Source organism: Haliaeetus leucocephalus, unplaced genomic scaffold (genome assembly GCF_000737465.1).
Source record: "Haliaeetus leucocephalus isolate CR32 unplaced genomic scaffold, Haliaeetus_leucocephalus-4.0 Scaffold317, whole genome shotgun sequence".
Taxonomy (NCBI): domain Eukaryota; kingdom Metazoa; phylum Chordata; class Aves; order Accipitriformes; family Accipitridae; genus Haliaeetus; species Haliaeetus leucocephalus.
The window spans coordinates 9,235,319-9,249,623 of record NW_010972753.1 but is presented as its reverse complement, the minus strand read 5'-3'; the positions used below and the strand labels follow the sequence as shown (position 1 = coordinate 9,249,623).

The 14,305-nt window shown below is 50.8% G+C and overlaps 1 protein-coding gene across 1 annotated transcript; it reads right to left on the bottom strand.

The window, feature by feature from the left end:
* Positions 1-1,582: 1,582 nt before the first annotated feature.
* On the bottom strand, positions 1,583-6,441 carry NYX (nyctalopin). Its single transcript, XM_010571361.1, has 2 exons — positions 6,420-6,441; positions 1,583-2,982 (listed from the first exon to the last, which is right to left on the bottom strand). The coding sequence occupies exons 1-2, from the start codon at positions 6,439-6,441 to the stop codon at positions 1,583-1,585; spliced, it is 1,422 nt and encodes a 473-aa protein (XP_010569663.1).
* Between the last annotated feature and the right edge of the window lie 7,864 nt (positions 6,442-14,305).

Sequence of the window (14,305 nt, the reverse complement as noted above, 5' to 3'; positions counted from 1 at the left end):
TGGGTGAGGGGGGCAGGGGGGGGGGGGGGGGAGTGGGTGGGTGGGGTGGGGTACGAAAATGTTTGATAGGTTTTTTTAATTCATTTCCATTTTTATTCCTATTTCATGACATTTTAGCAGTACTAAAGGACTGTATATGCTGTATCATTTCATATGAACAGGTACATCATAGTATGATAAGCCATGTATAATAATTTAATATAGTTAAAATATCACAGAATTGTATTTCTATATAGTCACTTATTTTTTAAAGCATTGCTACTTAACACAAATATAAGTATGGTCATGTTCTAAGTTAAACTGTCTATTCTTTATGCTGCAATAAGTAGCTTGCCATTTGCTCTAGACCATAAAAAGGACATTCATGTGCACACATTTGAGTAGCCTACAAAAAAACCCAGCAGAGTAATTCGAAGATCTCAAAACAAATGTGGGTTTTGAGCAGTTAATTTATTTTTGTGAGCAAAATATCAGATTATTTTATTGATGTGCCCTGATACGTAAAACGTGATAGTTCTTTCTGGCCATATTAGCAGCTTTCATTGAAGATTTCAAAGATAAAACATGTAAGATGCCATATAAAAGAAAATGATGGCATAGTTGGCTAGTACAGGATAATATGACATGCTATGTGGTACACATTAGTGGTGGAAATAATGCAAAATATTTAGTAGGGCCTGGTTGCATTTGTCATTGTTCTGCCCCTGCTGTCATGCCATGAACTAATCTACAAATAAAAACACTATATTCCTTGAAACAATAGATTCATTGAAAAATAAAAACACATTGAAATGACATTAATAAGTAAGCCATTAATTTTAAATAGCTTTGCCTCAGAGAAGAATGTTTTGACAAACATGGGTCTGTCTGGTTCCTCTGCACCTGTGCCAGGATAGCAGGGGGGAGAAAGGATCAAAATCCCAAAATCCTGTCTGTAGTCATGGCCAAAACACTGTGCCCATCCCAGACCCGCCTGGGGCAGGCGCCCTCCCCAGATGCTGTTCTGTTCACAAGGGCTAGTGCTGCATCCCTGGATGCTGCCCAGGACAGCCCCGCTCCCCCCGGCACACGCTGGTGGAAATCAGGAACGGTTCGCCAGTCTTCAGCAGCACCCGCCGTGGGTGCGGGTGTCTGTCAGGATATGAACGGGGGGGTGTCTGGTTTTGCTGCCTCATCTTGCTCACATAAAGTCGATGGTTGCGTCAACCAGAGTTGGCCCAACGGAATAAACGGCGCTGCACCACCATCGGTGCAGAGCCCTCTTCCCTCCGCTCCCAGCAAGGGACACCGTACGTCTCTAAGCGAAACTCACCTTACTGCTATTCTTTCATTCCTCATCTTCCACGCAGGTCGGGGAGTGTCCGGGAGGCTCTGAGACCCCACACGGCAGAGCGGGACCCAGCCTTGAACCAGATCCTACCAGCTCCCAGGGGAATCTGGAGCCAGATCCAACCAACCCAACCTGGGAGAGTTTGGAGCCAGTTATATATCGGAGGCCCGCGACACAAACTTTTCCCTAATGACTAGGTAGGGACAGGGACTAAATGCTTAAGCAGGACCCACGCTCCATGCAGCCCTTGGACTATTTGCACCGCAAAACAATCACTGTAAAAAGTGCTGGGAGGTAAAAAGAGAAGGAGATGGCCTCGATACTGTCTTCCCCCACCCCAGAAGAAACCCCATCGGTCAGTCCATCCAGCTGGGTGCTGTTACCATAGGCTTCGGTGGCGTTTGCCACCTCTTCGGGAAGGCCCATCTGGAGCAAGAGTTTGGAGATAAGGCTGTTGAACTTGCTCTCTGTGGTAGACCAAGGCTCTTCACTTGGGGTCGGCCCTTCGGATGTAATGTTTAGCTCCACCGGGTCGAGACAGTAACCTTCTGGCGATCTCTCGTAGAGCACGTCCATCAGGTCAATGCCAGCTACTGAGGAGGGGGAGGCACAGGGAATATCCCTGACGAGCCTGTAATTCTCCATCCACTCCTTCAGCCACTCGATGCGGCAGTCGCACTCCCAGGGATTGCGGAAGAGGTACAGCCGCCCAAGGAAGTAGACCGGCTGGAAGACAGAAAAGGGCAGGGTCGTCAGGTTGTTGCTGTTCAAGTGCAAGGCGACCAGGCTGGTGAGGTTTTCAAAAGCCCCTTCCTCAATGTAGTTGATCCTGTTGCGGTCCAGGTAGAGGACCTCCAGCTCCCCCAGGTCCCTGAACCAGGTGTTGGAAATGTTCCTGAGAAAATTACCCCCCAGGTTGAGCATCTTCAGGCACCGCAGGCCGTCGAAGGAGTTTTCTGGCAGCTCGCTGATCAAATTGTCGTTCAGGTAGAGGTACTCCATCTTCCGGCAGCCCTGAAAAGCTCCCTCGTGAATGACGTTTATCCTGTTGTCCTGCAGATTCAGGTATTTCAGCTTGGTCAGGCCCTGCAGGGAGTTATAGGCTACCGCTTCGATCCTGTTTCTCTCCAGGTAAACATGGGTGAGGTTCTCCATGCCCCTGATGGCACCTGGGATCCTCCGAAAGTTGTTCTGGAAGCAGAAGAGCTCCTGCAGAGCCGGCAACTCAATGAAGATCCTGTCCGGGATGTTGAAAAGGTTGCAGTCCGCCAGGTCCAGCCTCACCAGCCGTCTGAGGGCAGTGAAAGTCCGCGTGTGGAGATAGCGAATGTACTCGTTGTGGGCCATCTTCAGCTCGGTCAAGCTGGGCAGCCCCTTGAAAGCCCCCGGGGTGATGAAGGAGATATTGTTGTGGTTGAGCGACAGGGATTTGAGGGAAGGCAAGGTCCCGAAGGCCCTCTCGGAGAGGAACTTGATGCTGTTTTTGTCCAGGTTGATAGAGGAGGCTTCACAAGGGAAGTCACTAGGGATCTGCCCCAGACCGGCACGATCGCAGAGGACGGAGCAGCTCCGCTCCTGGGTGCACACGCAGTTGGCAGGGCAGGATCGCACGCACGCCCACACCGCATGGACATGGGGGACCCAAAGGATCACTGTCAGAGAGGAACGCGCCATCCCCACGGAGGCATGGGAGGAGAGAATGGGGATGCGTCATTAGCAAATACACTAGTCACGACAGGAAAAAGAAATTACACATCTTTGCCTTCCTTTTAGCTAGGCTAATTGCCACACGCTATTTATACACCAGTGCTGACCAAGGAGGTCACGTGAAAGATTCCTAAAAATGTTCTGCTGGGGTTTTTAAACCCTCTGAGAAGGGGGGTGTGTGTCTGTGTGTATGTGTGTGTATAGATAGATAGATAGATATATATATATATATATATATATAAAACGCCATCTAGAATATCACCTCTGATTAATTTCTCTAGCCAAAAGGGGGATTCACCTGGACTTAAGTATTTCTCAGTATCTCTGTGATTGGTCTCTCTGCAAGTTGATGGGGACACGGTTTGGCCGGGGAGCAGGCAGAGATGCTTTGAAGGCCAGCAGCTGTGGATGGGTTGCAGTATTTCTGGGTGGGGAAGAGGGGAGGGCAGTGTATGCTAGTCCAGCAGTGGGCAGGGGACAGTTAGTTAGACAGTTAGTGGGCAGTTAGTTGCCTGGGGCACATCAAATTCATGCGTTTTGCTTTTTTCTTTTCTTTGTTCATTCAACCTAATGTTTCTGCACCATGAGCTGGTGCAGCACTACAAGGGGAACTATCAGCTCTCAAGGACGTAGTACAGTGTTTAAAAACACATTACCACTGTGTACTGGTAGAGTGGCGTGAGGAAAAACAAATGAAGGGATATTGTTCAACTGCTTGCTTCATGATCTCATCATAGATGAGATGATAGATACTCTGCGCCTCCAGCACAGTTTTTACTGTTTTGCCAGTTCTCAAGGCAGTCACCATAGTGCCTTATGCTTGATGGGAACAGCTGCTTTGCCCTTTTATCAGCCTGACATGAGAGGTGTGTGGCTATTGTTGTTTCTTTTCAAGTTAGTCCCACACAGGTGGATGTACAACAAGGAGGAGGAAGAGAGCACTCTTGGGGAGAAATCAGAGAAGAACAAAAGGAATGGGAGGCATCAGTCTCCACGGACAGGCAGTTTTGTAGGGAAAAAACATCCAGTCAATCAGACATCTGTGAAATAAACTCAATAGAGAGGAAGAACCGAAGGCAGAGCTCATTCTGTAATTGCTCTTGCAGGCACATCCTACCTGCCACTCAAAAAAACGAGCAGCCACGCCAGCAAACACTCCATGTAGTCACTAGTGGGAAACGGTGGTATTGCTACTGCCTGGTTTTTCTGCTGCAGTTTATTGGCTCCCACAGAAGCATAATCCTTTTATTTTTTTTTCAACAAGACATGAGATACCAGCAGCCACCTTTATTACAGCACTGCTGGGATCACATTGCTGCTGCTGCTGCGTGTACGTCTGGCCCCAAGGGACAAGGACCAGGCTTTCCCCCACGCTCCTGCTGACTTGTCTGGAGAGTGGAGCTCCCAACAGCCGGGCTGCCTCTCACCGCCAGTTTGCAGCACAGTGATTGCCCGCTACAGCTGTATTCCCGATGGACATTTTTACTAAGACAGATTTGTGAGATGATATGCCAGGAAACATCAGCTTTGGCAAGTGTCAAGCTTTTATTTTTGCAGCCTCTAAGGCTTTAATGTGCAGACTGAACTACAGTTCAAATTGCAATTGCTCTGTCCTTTCTCCATCCTTTTTAAAGGCAACATGCACGGTACTGTATTTATGACTTTACGCTGCCTGTGGCTTCTTCAAGCAGGAGGCTTGCAAACCCAGTTGCTGGGCAGGTCCCCATTGACAAGACATCAACCCAAGAGCCACCCAGCCTGGTGCTGTTTGAACTAACCTGGTCGTTGCATGCAGAAGAGGGATTTAGATATTTGGATAGAGCAGCACAGAAAGACTTTAGCTGTGGCCTCTTTATCAAAATTCAAGTCCCCTCAAGCCTGGCCACGCTATTGTGACCAGAGAATTAGCAAAACAGCATCACTTCAGGGATAAATGATAGTAAAGGACTCTTGAGAGGTGGAAAGGATTTTAGACAGGTTGTCATTTTGTTTGCTTGTTTGTATGCTCTCCTCCTTTTTCCTGAGCCCTTATCTGACATCCATGGCTAAAGGAAAGTGCCCCTTCAGTCAGGGCCCTGGGTAGAAAACAGGCAAGGAGCCTAAGGACAAGAAGGGGATAACGCACCAGCATCCGATTGCTTTTTCTTTGCGCAGGCTGCCCAAGGGCTGCCTCGTTTGCTGCCCTTTGCACCAGTCCACTGTTGCTTGCAAACAGGGGCATATGTTGTTTCTGTTACACACTTACATAAACTGAGGGCCAGACAGATTAAGGATTTGCCTGTTCCCAAATGTCTGACCGCAGGTGGCTGTCTGGAACGGATGGATCCGAGTGTTGCTGCTGGAACGAGAGCTTTGCATATGCTCAGGGTGACATCCAGAGGGACGTATGTGCATAGGCTATCCTATATGTGAGTATGTCCCAGGCAAGTTCAATGTTTAGCTACAGCTATCCCGAGCTCAGGCACAGCTCTGGCCTTCAGAGCAGACCTCTCCCAGCAGCTGCGTACACTGTGTGCAAAGGAATGAGCACAGCGATAACCAAATCCCATCCCTGCTTGTTCTCTGATCACTTGATAAAGGAAATGTCTGTACCCAAGCCATATGCAGCCTGTTCTTATACACAAGGGGTGTTTAGTGCCAAATCTGGGTCTTTTGCTAGTGGCATTTCACAGCACGCTTCTAAGATCTCTATTTACAAGTGTATCTCTGCATAGTGCAGTACATGGAAAACAAACACTTGAGGACCATTCAAGCAGAAAACAATCCCCTGGCAATAGGAGCTCAGAGGAGCCCCTCAGCACTGCAGTCTTTGTGGCAATTCTGCCTCTTTGTCTTGCAAAGGAAGTCAGAAGAAAATCCTCCATCTGAACCCCACCAAACCCTCAGAAGAGCTGCTGCTCAGAGCACAGGAGATCAGATCTCTGCTGTTGGCCAGATCTCCTCTGACCAGCATAGCATGAAACATCTCCTCCTCGCCTTCCTTCTTCCCCTTCCCCAAAAAGGACATTCTTTGCTTTTAACACTGAACACTGTGGCAGCAGCAGACAGGGCAGCAGCTGGAAGATGCCTCCAACTCAGTGTCACAGAGGGTGCTCAAATGAGATATATGTGTTTAACAAAAAGGGTGAAATACAGCAATAAGGTCAAAAATATTTGTGAGATTAAGGAATAAACAAAACTCCACCCAGGGGTGATCTCTTTTGCTTTTTTATACTATGGTAATTCAGCATTTGAAAGGAAAAGTGAGAGACTAAAAAGATGTTTGCAGAGGTTTTAGAAGGGTAAAGAGACAATGATTGCAGTAATTGAGTATTTAACATACGCCTTTCCAAACGATCTGTCTAATCCACTACTGGGTAATGCAGAATAAGAGTATACTCACCATTTAAAATGATGGCAAACATTACCTTGATTATTCACTAGTGGCATTTCAGGTCTGGCAAGCAAACTTGAGGGATCTAAAAGCACACAGAAAGAACAGAGACAGGTTTCATCCTCTGTCATTTCCCTGCATCATTTTCCCACAATAAGATCTATGTTTAGAAAGGAAGATGAATGAAAAAGCTCTCCCACAAGCTTTCAAACTGAAGAAGTCTCCAGCACCTTTCTGGTATCTTTCTTCCACCACTGACCTTCTCAGGGAATCCTGCGGCTTCGTGCTACTCCTTTTCAGGAGCTCATCCACATCCTTCCCACCAGCCGTGCCAAGGGCAGGTTCCTATCATCTGAGGTGAAAAAAGATCAGTAAGAGGCTGGCCCTCTCCCTAAGAAATACGCGCTGGTACAGAGGAGCGTCACCAGCTTAGCATCAAACAGTCGAAACCAAAATTCCCAACAGAAATCACCTAGATACATTGCTTACCTAGCCAGGCAGTGGCTGTGTCCTCCCTCCTGCTCATGAGGCTGCCATTAGCCATACGAGTCAGTCTCTGAAAAGTTGGCATTTTTTTCTCACAAGCTATCATTTAATGGCAGGAAAATCCTCTGTATCAGAGGAGGATTAGCAGAGATGGAAGAATGTGTCTGTCCTCTAAAGCTCCCAAAGCAAAACAGGGATTGCAGACAAACCAAACTGACGCCCCCCCCCCCCCCGCCACCCCCCTCTCCCCCCACCATTAAAAAAAGAAAAATACAGTTCAGAATTGGATCGCTGCCATTCAAACAGCATTGCTGAAAGTCATTACTCCACTCCCTATTATATAATGGCAGAGGAGGTGGGAGTGGAGGGTGCAGCCTTAACGGGATTATATTTGGGGGCAAGCGCAGGCTTATGGTTTCCCTTCGTTGAGCTCTCCGAACAAACGCAGCTTACGACTCTTTTCCCCCATGCACGCTTTCCAAGTCCCACCGTGGCTCACACTGCTAACAGGATGCCCGTGTGCTTTGCTGTGCTGGGAATTGCTCCTGAAGGACAAGGAGACGCCAACAGCACCGGGAGAAGGGTCAGCAAACACAGGGAGCTTGCATGGTGTCTATGGCCCTGATAATAATGAACTCTGCCCTGTCTATGAGTGTGTTTTGCTTGTGATGCTGCAGCTGGTGCACGGAAATCATAAGGACAGGTTCTGTATGTGGCGACGTCTTAGCATTCAGGATGTGAATTGGGTTTTAAAGCCTTTTCTGACAGAATGATGATGGTTTCTTTGGAGAATGGGGGCTGAATAAGTGAGTTATCTCAGCCTCCCATGCCTTAGGTAATTGTGTTCACCATGTCAGAGGGAAAAATAGCTCTACTCTTCATTTCTAAAAGAAGTGAATTATTCTGCTTTTTTTTTTTTTCAGGAAATGGAATACCTGATGAATTTATGCTTGATACAGCAGGAGAGATTCAGCTGGGAACCAGCCTGCTGCTGCTCGGCACTTCCTGCAAATTAAAGCACCCAGCTACATCAGGTTTATTTTGTTTTGGCTTTCCCTCAGTCTTAAGGCACCTGGCTGGCACCTCAGGAAATTTGTGCCTGTCTAAACAGCATGTAAGCAGGCTGGTGCTGGGGGACAGGCTGGAGGGAAGGGGGTGACCCATATAGCACCGATTTTTATCTGAAGGATACCTTTCCCCAGTGCTGTTGTACCAACCCCCCTCCCAGCTTTGCACTTCTGCGCTTTGCACCGTGCTGTTTTGCACAGAGAAGGAGATTTGCAAAGCCACACACAGGAGCTGAAGCTGCTGGAGACCTTGTGGGGACAGAAGTGGCACTGTCTGGGTGCTCACCAGCATTGGGGCAGCTGCTGGTTCCCCTGAAGGTCCCGGTTCCCATGGGAATACCGGGAAACCACAACCTATGTGATCACAGAAAGCAGATCACTGGCCTTTCGGCCGTGCAGAAAACTAGGGGGGAGGAGGGGAAAGTGCTATTCCCAGCTCCTTTCTCCCCAATATTTATGAGAGCCCTAACAGTGGTACCAGAAACCTTGTCTCTCCCCAGGTGCACACATGCTGTAGACAAGGGTTAGAGGCAGTGGGCAAGGAGGGTACGCAGGACTCGGGGACAATTTGGTGTGTTAGACCTGCTGCTTGGTTTGCACAGCAATACTAAATCTACTTGTCAGAAATGAGGAAGGGATGATCTGCACCAAGGCACCAGACTTCTGCTGAGACTCTGCGGCAATCCTGTGCCTCACTGCTCTTCTTCCATGTGCACTGTAAGGGACTGGTGGGGATGGGACATAAAGGACTACTGAGCCCCAGAAAGTGCTTTTGGGATCTGCAGACCCACCTCCTCCAGAGGGGCAGCTTGCTGGACCTGGCAAACCACATCCCCTATGGAGGGTACTGGGAACCTCTGCTGGGTACAATGGGTGGATGGGGGCTGGTAGGTTGGGGATTGGGGGGGGGGGGTGTTGAAGTGGGAGCTGTATGCACCTCAGCAGTCACTTTCAGAGGTGGGGGGAAGGTGGCAGTAGGTGCCTACTGGAAAATCAGCAGCCACGGTGTTGTTAGCCATGCTGCCGAAGGAGGCTCCAGCAGAAGCTGGAGGAAGGCTGGCAGGGAGCACCTCTCGGAGAGCTACTGCAACGGGCAGCCTTGCCGTAGACCAGCACAAATATTATTAGCTCCTGCAGGAGCTTCTGACAGCAGCTCTGCCGTCAGTGTCCCACATACATAGCTCAGTGGCTGCAGCTAGCCTGGCAATGGAGCCCAGCCCCACTCCGGCCTTTTCTGCTGCGGCTGGAGGTGGGAACGGCTGAAACAGCCCGTGTCCTGACCCATCGTGAGCTCTCCCACCCACAGCCAACCTGTGCTGGCAACCTGGAGCTCCTGCCTGGCCAGCAGCAGCAGCCCCAAGGCTTACAGCAATACATTTCTGTGCATCATCTCTGAGCAGGAGCATCACCAGGAGCGCCTCCAGACCACAGCACGGAGAAGATACGAACATCTCAGCATGTGCACGGGGGGAGGCTGGGGGTGGGAGACACACTGAGGTCACAGTTTCTAGGAAAGTGTCCTGCTGCTGGCAGCCAGCTGGTCAGGGAGCATCGTCCTGCGAGTGGCTTCAGCAGAGCGCTGCAAGGAGCACCAAGCTTGCCACCCAGTGCTTCCCGTGAACCTCTGCCAGCTCTTGCAGCTCCTGATTCATCTCCCGATAACCCTTGGTCCTGAAAGGGCATGACAATGTGAGAAAGAGGCCTGGTAAAGAAAAGTTTCTAGTCCTCTTATGTAGAAAAACTTAAATACCAGGGAGTACATACGGTAGGCCAGCATTTATTCTTAAAATAAACAAACTTGGGCTTTAAACCATACCTCAACACTTTTGAGAGCATGACTCACTGCTGGTTAACGCTGAGGGTTGCGCACACTGCAGATGCTCGGTGCTGGGAAGCTGCTGTGGCTGCCACGCTGGAAGTAGACTCGGAAGCTATAGACCTTGCTACTGCAGCTCTGCGCCATTAATTTTTTTGCCACCAAGGGCTCTTCCTCATGACCCGTCCTGCCCTTTTTAATCTCTGGGAACTCAGAGAAGCCAGAGGTCAACACAGCAGTGGAGCCAAGCCCAGAAAGCAGCAGAGCTATACTGCCACTGAAAAATAAATAAATAGATGTTTATATCTGATCTTCCACCAAAAGAATTTGGAGAATTCAGCCCTGACCAGAGGAGCTCGCTCTGCTCTGGCTGTGTGTGCTGGGGACATGTAAGCCTTAGCACAGCTTCACTAGCTGGCTGTGAGGACAAGCCCACCTTGCAGGGCAAGCTTGTGCAGACTTGATGCAAGACTGCTTCTAACAACCCATTTCTTCATGGCCAGGGGCATTTCATGTGATGGTGGGTTAAGGATCTGAATGTAGCTCCTACCTCTGATACACATTGGTATGATTTAAAATGATCACTGGGGACCACTAAGTGCGTGCGGTGGTTCAGCTGCAGGTTAAAATATTCCCTTTATTTTCAAAGGTTGGCTAAAAACAGCTGGTGGGACTCATCTCACCACTTTAGCCATCTACCTGTGGGTGCCATCGTGGACCTCAGCGGGGCCCGTTTTCACCAACGGAGGATGACAAGAGAGCCGTGCAGCTTTGGGGACACCTTCACAACCATTAGACACCAGTGCTGGGTTAGCTGGACCCCAAGCATCGCACATCTTGATGCTTCCAGCCAAACGCTGCCCTTTTCAAAGCAGTGAAGAGGCAGAGCTGCTTGCCTGACCGGTGGCTGAACATCTTCGCTCCCCTGTTTTTTTTATCTCGAAGACCTGCCTGCATTCATGGGACTAGTGCGGGGGGGGGTGAGGTCACTGTGCCGCAGAGCACCCGAACCCCTCCATCCGCCCCGGGCTTTGGTTTCCTGCGCTTCTGCAATAGCAGCCGCAGAGCGGTGCATACTTCCCCTGGTCTCGCAGCAGCTGCGTGGCACATCCGAGCCTCTCCTGTGCATGTAATCGCTGGGGTGACCTTTGAAGGAGCTGCCTCAGCGTTTTTTTTCTCGCCGGGGTTCCTGTTGTCAGCTCTTGCCTCGTGGGGACGTGGGCTGTGTGTATGGTGGTCGCCCAGCCGGCCACGCTGCTGCACGCGCAGCTCCGGATGGCGTAGGTTTGGGGTGGGGAGGATGAGTCCTCTGCAGCAGGGACTGCTGCGGTTCGAGACGACAGGACGGACCAGGGGCAGCCATGCTGGGGTTTGCAACTTCAGCACAGCCCACACCACTGCCAGAAACAGCGCTTGGTGCAGGCGTGATGTTGGTGCTTACAGGAGATGCAGAAGCAGCTGAGGAGCCAACCAGGACTTCACGAGCAAGGAGTTAAGAGCCCTTCCCTCGCTCAGAAGACAGGACAGCTTTTCTTCTGCAGGCAGGGGGGTCATTTTTGTCTGGACTGAGGCCCCTAGACTTTGCTCAGGCTTTAAGCTCCAGGGCTCCGAGGGCACCTGTAGTTGTTATATGGGGAGTTCCACCCCTGGGGCCTCCCCTCACCCTTGCCCAAGGGCTCGGGGGGGTCTCATTTCATCGCAGCCCAGCGCCGTTGGTCCCTGCCCAGCCTGGGTGCTCCACGCACACTGTCTGCCATGCTCTGCCCCATGTTGCAGCCCCCTCGCAGCCTGCCCGGCCCCTTCAGGCTGCTGTGCCCTCGTCAGGTTGCCTTCTGCTGGAGAAGACCCACGCCGCCTCAAGAAACCCCTTGGAAAAGAGAGTTGCTGCGGTGCCCGCCACGATGTCCTCCCCGTGTATCCTCAGCAAGGAGGGCTGCCACCAGCAACGGTGCCTCCGGGCTGTCAAAATGACTCCTGCCCTTCAGAAATAAACCCAGCCCGAGGGCGAAGCAGCCCTGCAGCCACCTTGCAGTGGGGTTCGGCTGGCTGCGAGCTACCTGTGGGAGTAACTCGGGGGGGGGGACACGACTCTTCACCGCCTGGTCCGTGGCAGGAGGAAGCAGGGAAGCACCAAGGCAGCCAGCAGCAGCATTTGGCAAGAAATAGCCACCAAAAAGCCACTTACCCACGGGGAGGGTAAGGAAAGCGAAGCCAATGAAGCAGCAGAAAGAGGAGAGGGTCAAGGTGGGCACCAGATTTGAAGCCCCAACCCAGCTGCTGCACGATGGCCAAGCCCTGCAGCAGGAGAAGCCCAGGAGCCTGCAGCTGCAGCAGGAGCATCTTCTGAAAGGGAACAGCACACTCTAGGGTAGGGAGACTGAAGCAAAAGCAGTGCACAGCAAACCACAGGCTAGCGTTATTCGTCTGTCAGCCCAAACCTCTGCCGACGGCCCAGTTAGTCATCACGCAGACCCCATGCAAAAGGGACAAGGAGCCCAGGGGATGGAGTGTGGCTCCATCAGGGTGAAATCCTCCCACTGCCTTGTGCGAGGCCAGACAGGGACCCTCTCCAAGACTGTCCAGGCCACCAGCTTTTACACCAGCTCACGGGGTCTCTCCCAGCCCATCCTGTGGATGTGGTTTCGTGTCTCACTCGTGCTAATCAAACAGTAACATTTCCAGCAAGAAAGGACCGGTGTGGGCTGCTCTGCAGTGAGGGGCTGGGCACTCACCTGGGAAGCAAGTTCCTGCTTCCCATTGCAATACATGTGTATGGATGTGATGCTGAAAAACAACATCATTGGGGTTACCGGCTGACTCCCCATAATACCCAGAGCAGCCTTGGGGAGGGAGAAGGAAGCTGGGCTCAGATCTGTGTTAACTAAAGCTGAAGAGGAACTTGAATCTACATCTCCTACATCTGCGCTATGACTCTTGGCCTCCATCACAATTTTTTTTTTCCTAAAACTGGCCAGCCACACTCAGACGTCGCATTTCAGGGATCAACCGCTGCAGGTGAAGCCTGAACGTGGGCTGCATCGCCCGTCTTTCTCTGCAGGGTGTGGGGAGCCCTGCCCTCGCTTCTGCCTTCAAACAGCCCTCAGCTCGGCGTGCTGTGCTGCATCACCGCTTTCGCCCGGCGTGCGGCCGAGCAGGCAGCTGCTGCTCGCACATCCCACTAGCAGACGGGGAAAGTCAAGACTGGCAGTGCCTGTGCTGGCCAACCTGCCCTCCCCGCTGGTCCAAGGGTACCAGTGGTGCAGGCATGCACAGCTGGGGAGCCCTGGGAGGGTTTAGGCTCATGCTGCTTTTACTAGGAGCCGAGCAGCTGCCCTGCCCCAGCCCTTTGGCATCCGCAGGGTCATTTCTATCCTGTGTAATAAACAGGGAGCCGCTTGCCTCCTGCCTAAGTCCTCAGGCTTTCCACAGGCTGCTGCCCAAAGCAGTGACTACTTGCAGTTCCTTGTTATCTAATGGGAAGGCTGCGCAGTACACGCACAAAGGCAAGGACACATCACAGTGAGCTCCGCTTAATTCCCTGTTAGTGGCTAGTGAGTCCATTAATCTTAATAAAGCTGCCTCCACAGCCACGTATGGGCAATGCACAATGAACTTAAAACACAGCACTGCAAACGCCTTTTGAAACAGCCCTGTCTGCAATAAACACACACCGGGCAATACGTTATCAAAGCCAACAGCCCTCCCAGGCTTCGCCAGATAGTTTATTTACCTCCTGGTGATTCATCTCTCCCACCTACATGACAGGATCAGTGGCACCTTCTCCCCGCTGTAGAGTGTTAACATTTGGGGCAGGTTCATCGCCTACCTGTCTCCGCTTAACTCGGGCACTTCTGTCAGGAGCCTGCTCTGTAGGCAGATCAGATACTCGGAGAGAATGAACCAGAAGTCCTGGGACTCTTGAATCGAGGACTCCAGGGGGCTACAACTGTGCTGCACTGTGATTTTTGCTCTACCAGTTACAGTACTTTCTCCCACCTGACTAATGTTTCTGAACACCAAGTAACAAGGAGCACTCCATCACGCCAAGCAGCCATAATTCCCTGGTAATAAATCTAAAAGGATAATTCTGTTGCCTGTCAAAGATGCTGGCAGATAGGAAAGGAGCCACTCATCAAATCAGGAATAAACTTCAATAACATAATAACCAGCGAACTCAACAGGAGGTTAGAGCAGTATACACTTACAGACGATCTGAAAGATTTGTTAAATGAACTTACCATGCCTTCCTCAGCATGTAATGGCAATGCATTCAGTGCATAATCAAGCCCAGATCAGTTAAAGGACCGGGCTGAAAACACAGCAAGAGAACTTAATAAAAAATGTTCAATATGGCTGAGTCCTCCTTCCAGCTAACGTTACAGTACGAATAGCCACATAGACACCTTTCACCCATGCCCCCTACTAGAAAAGGAAAGGGGCATAAGAAAGTCTCCAGTGCTCCTCCCTGCAGCTGTGAGAGAAAAAGCTTCCCCACATGGTACAGCGCACCTGAACGGCATGTGTTG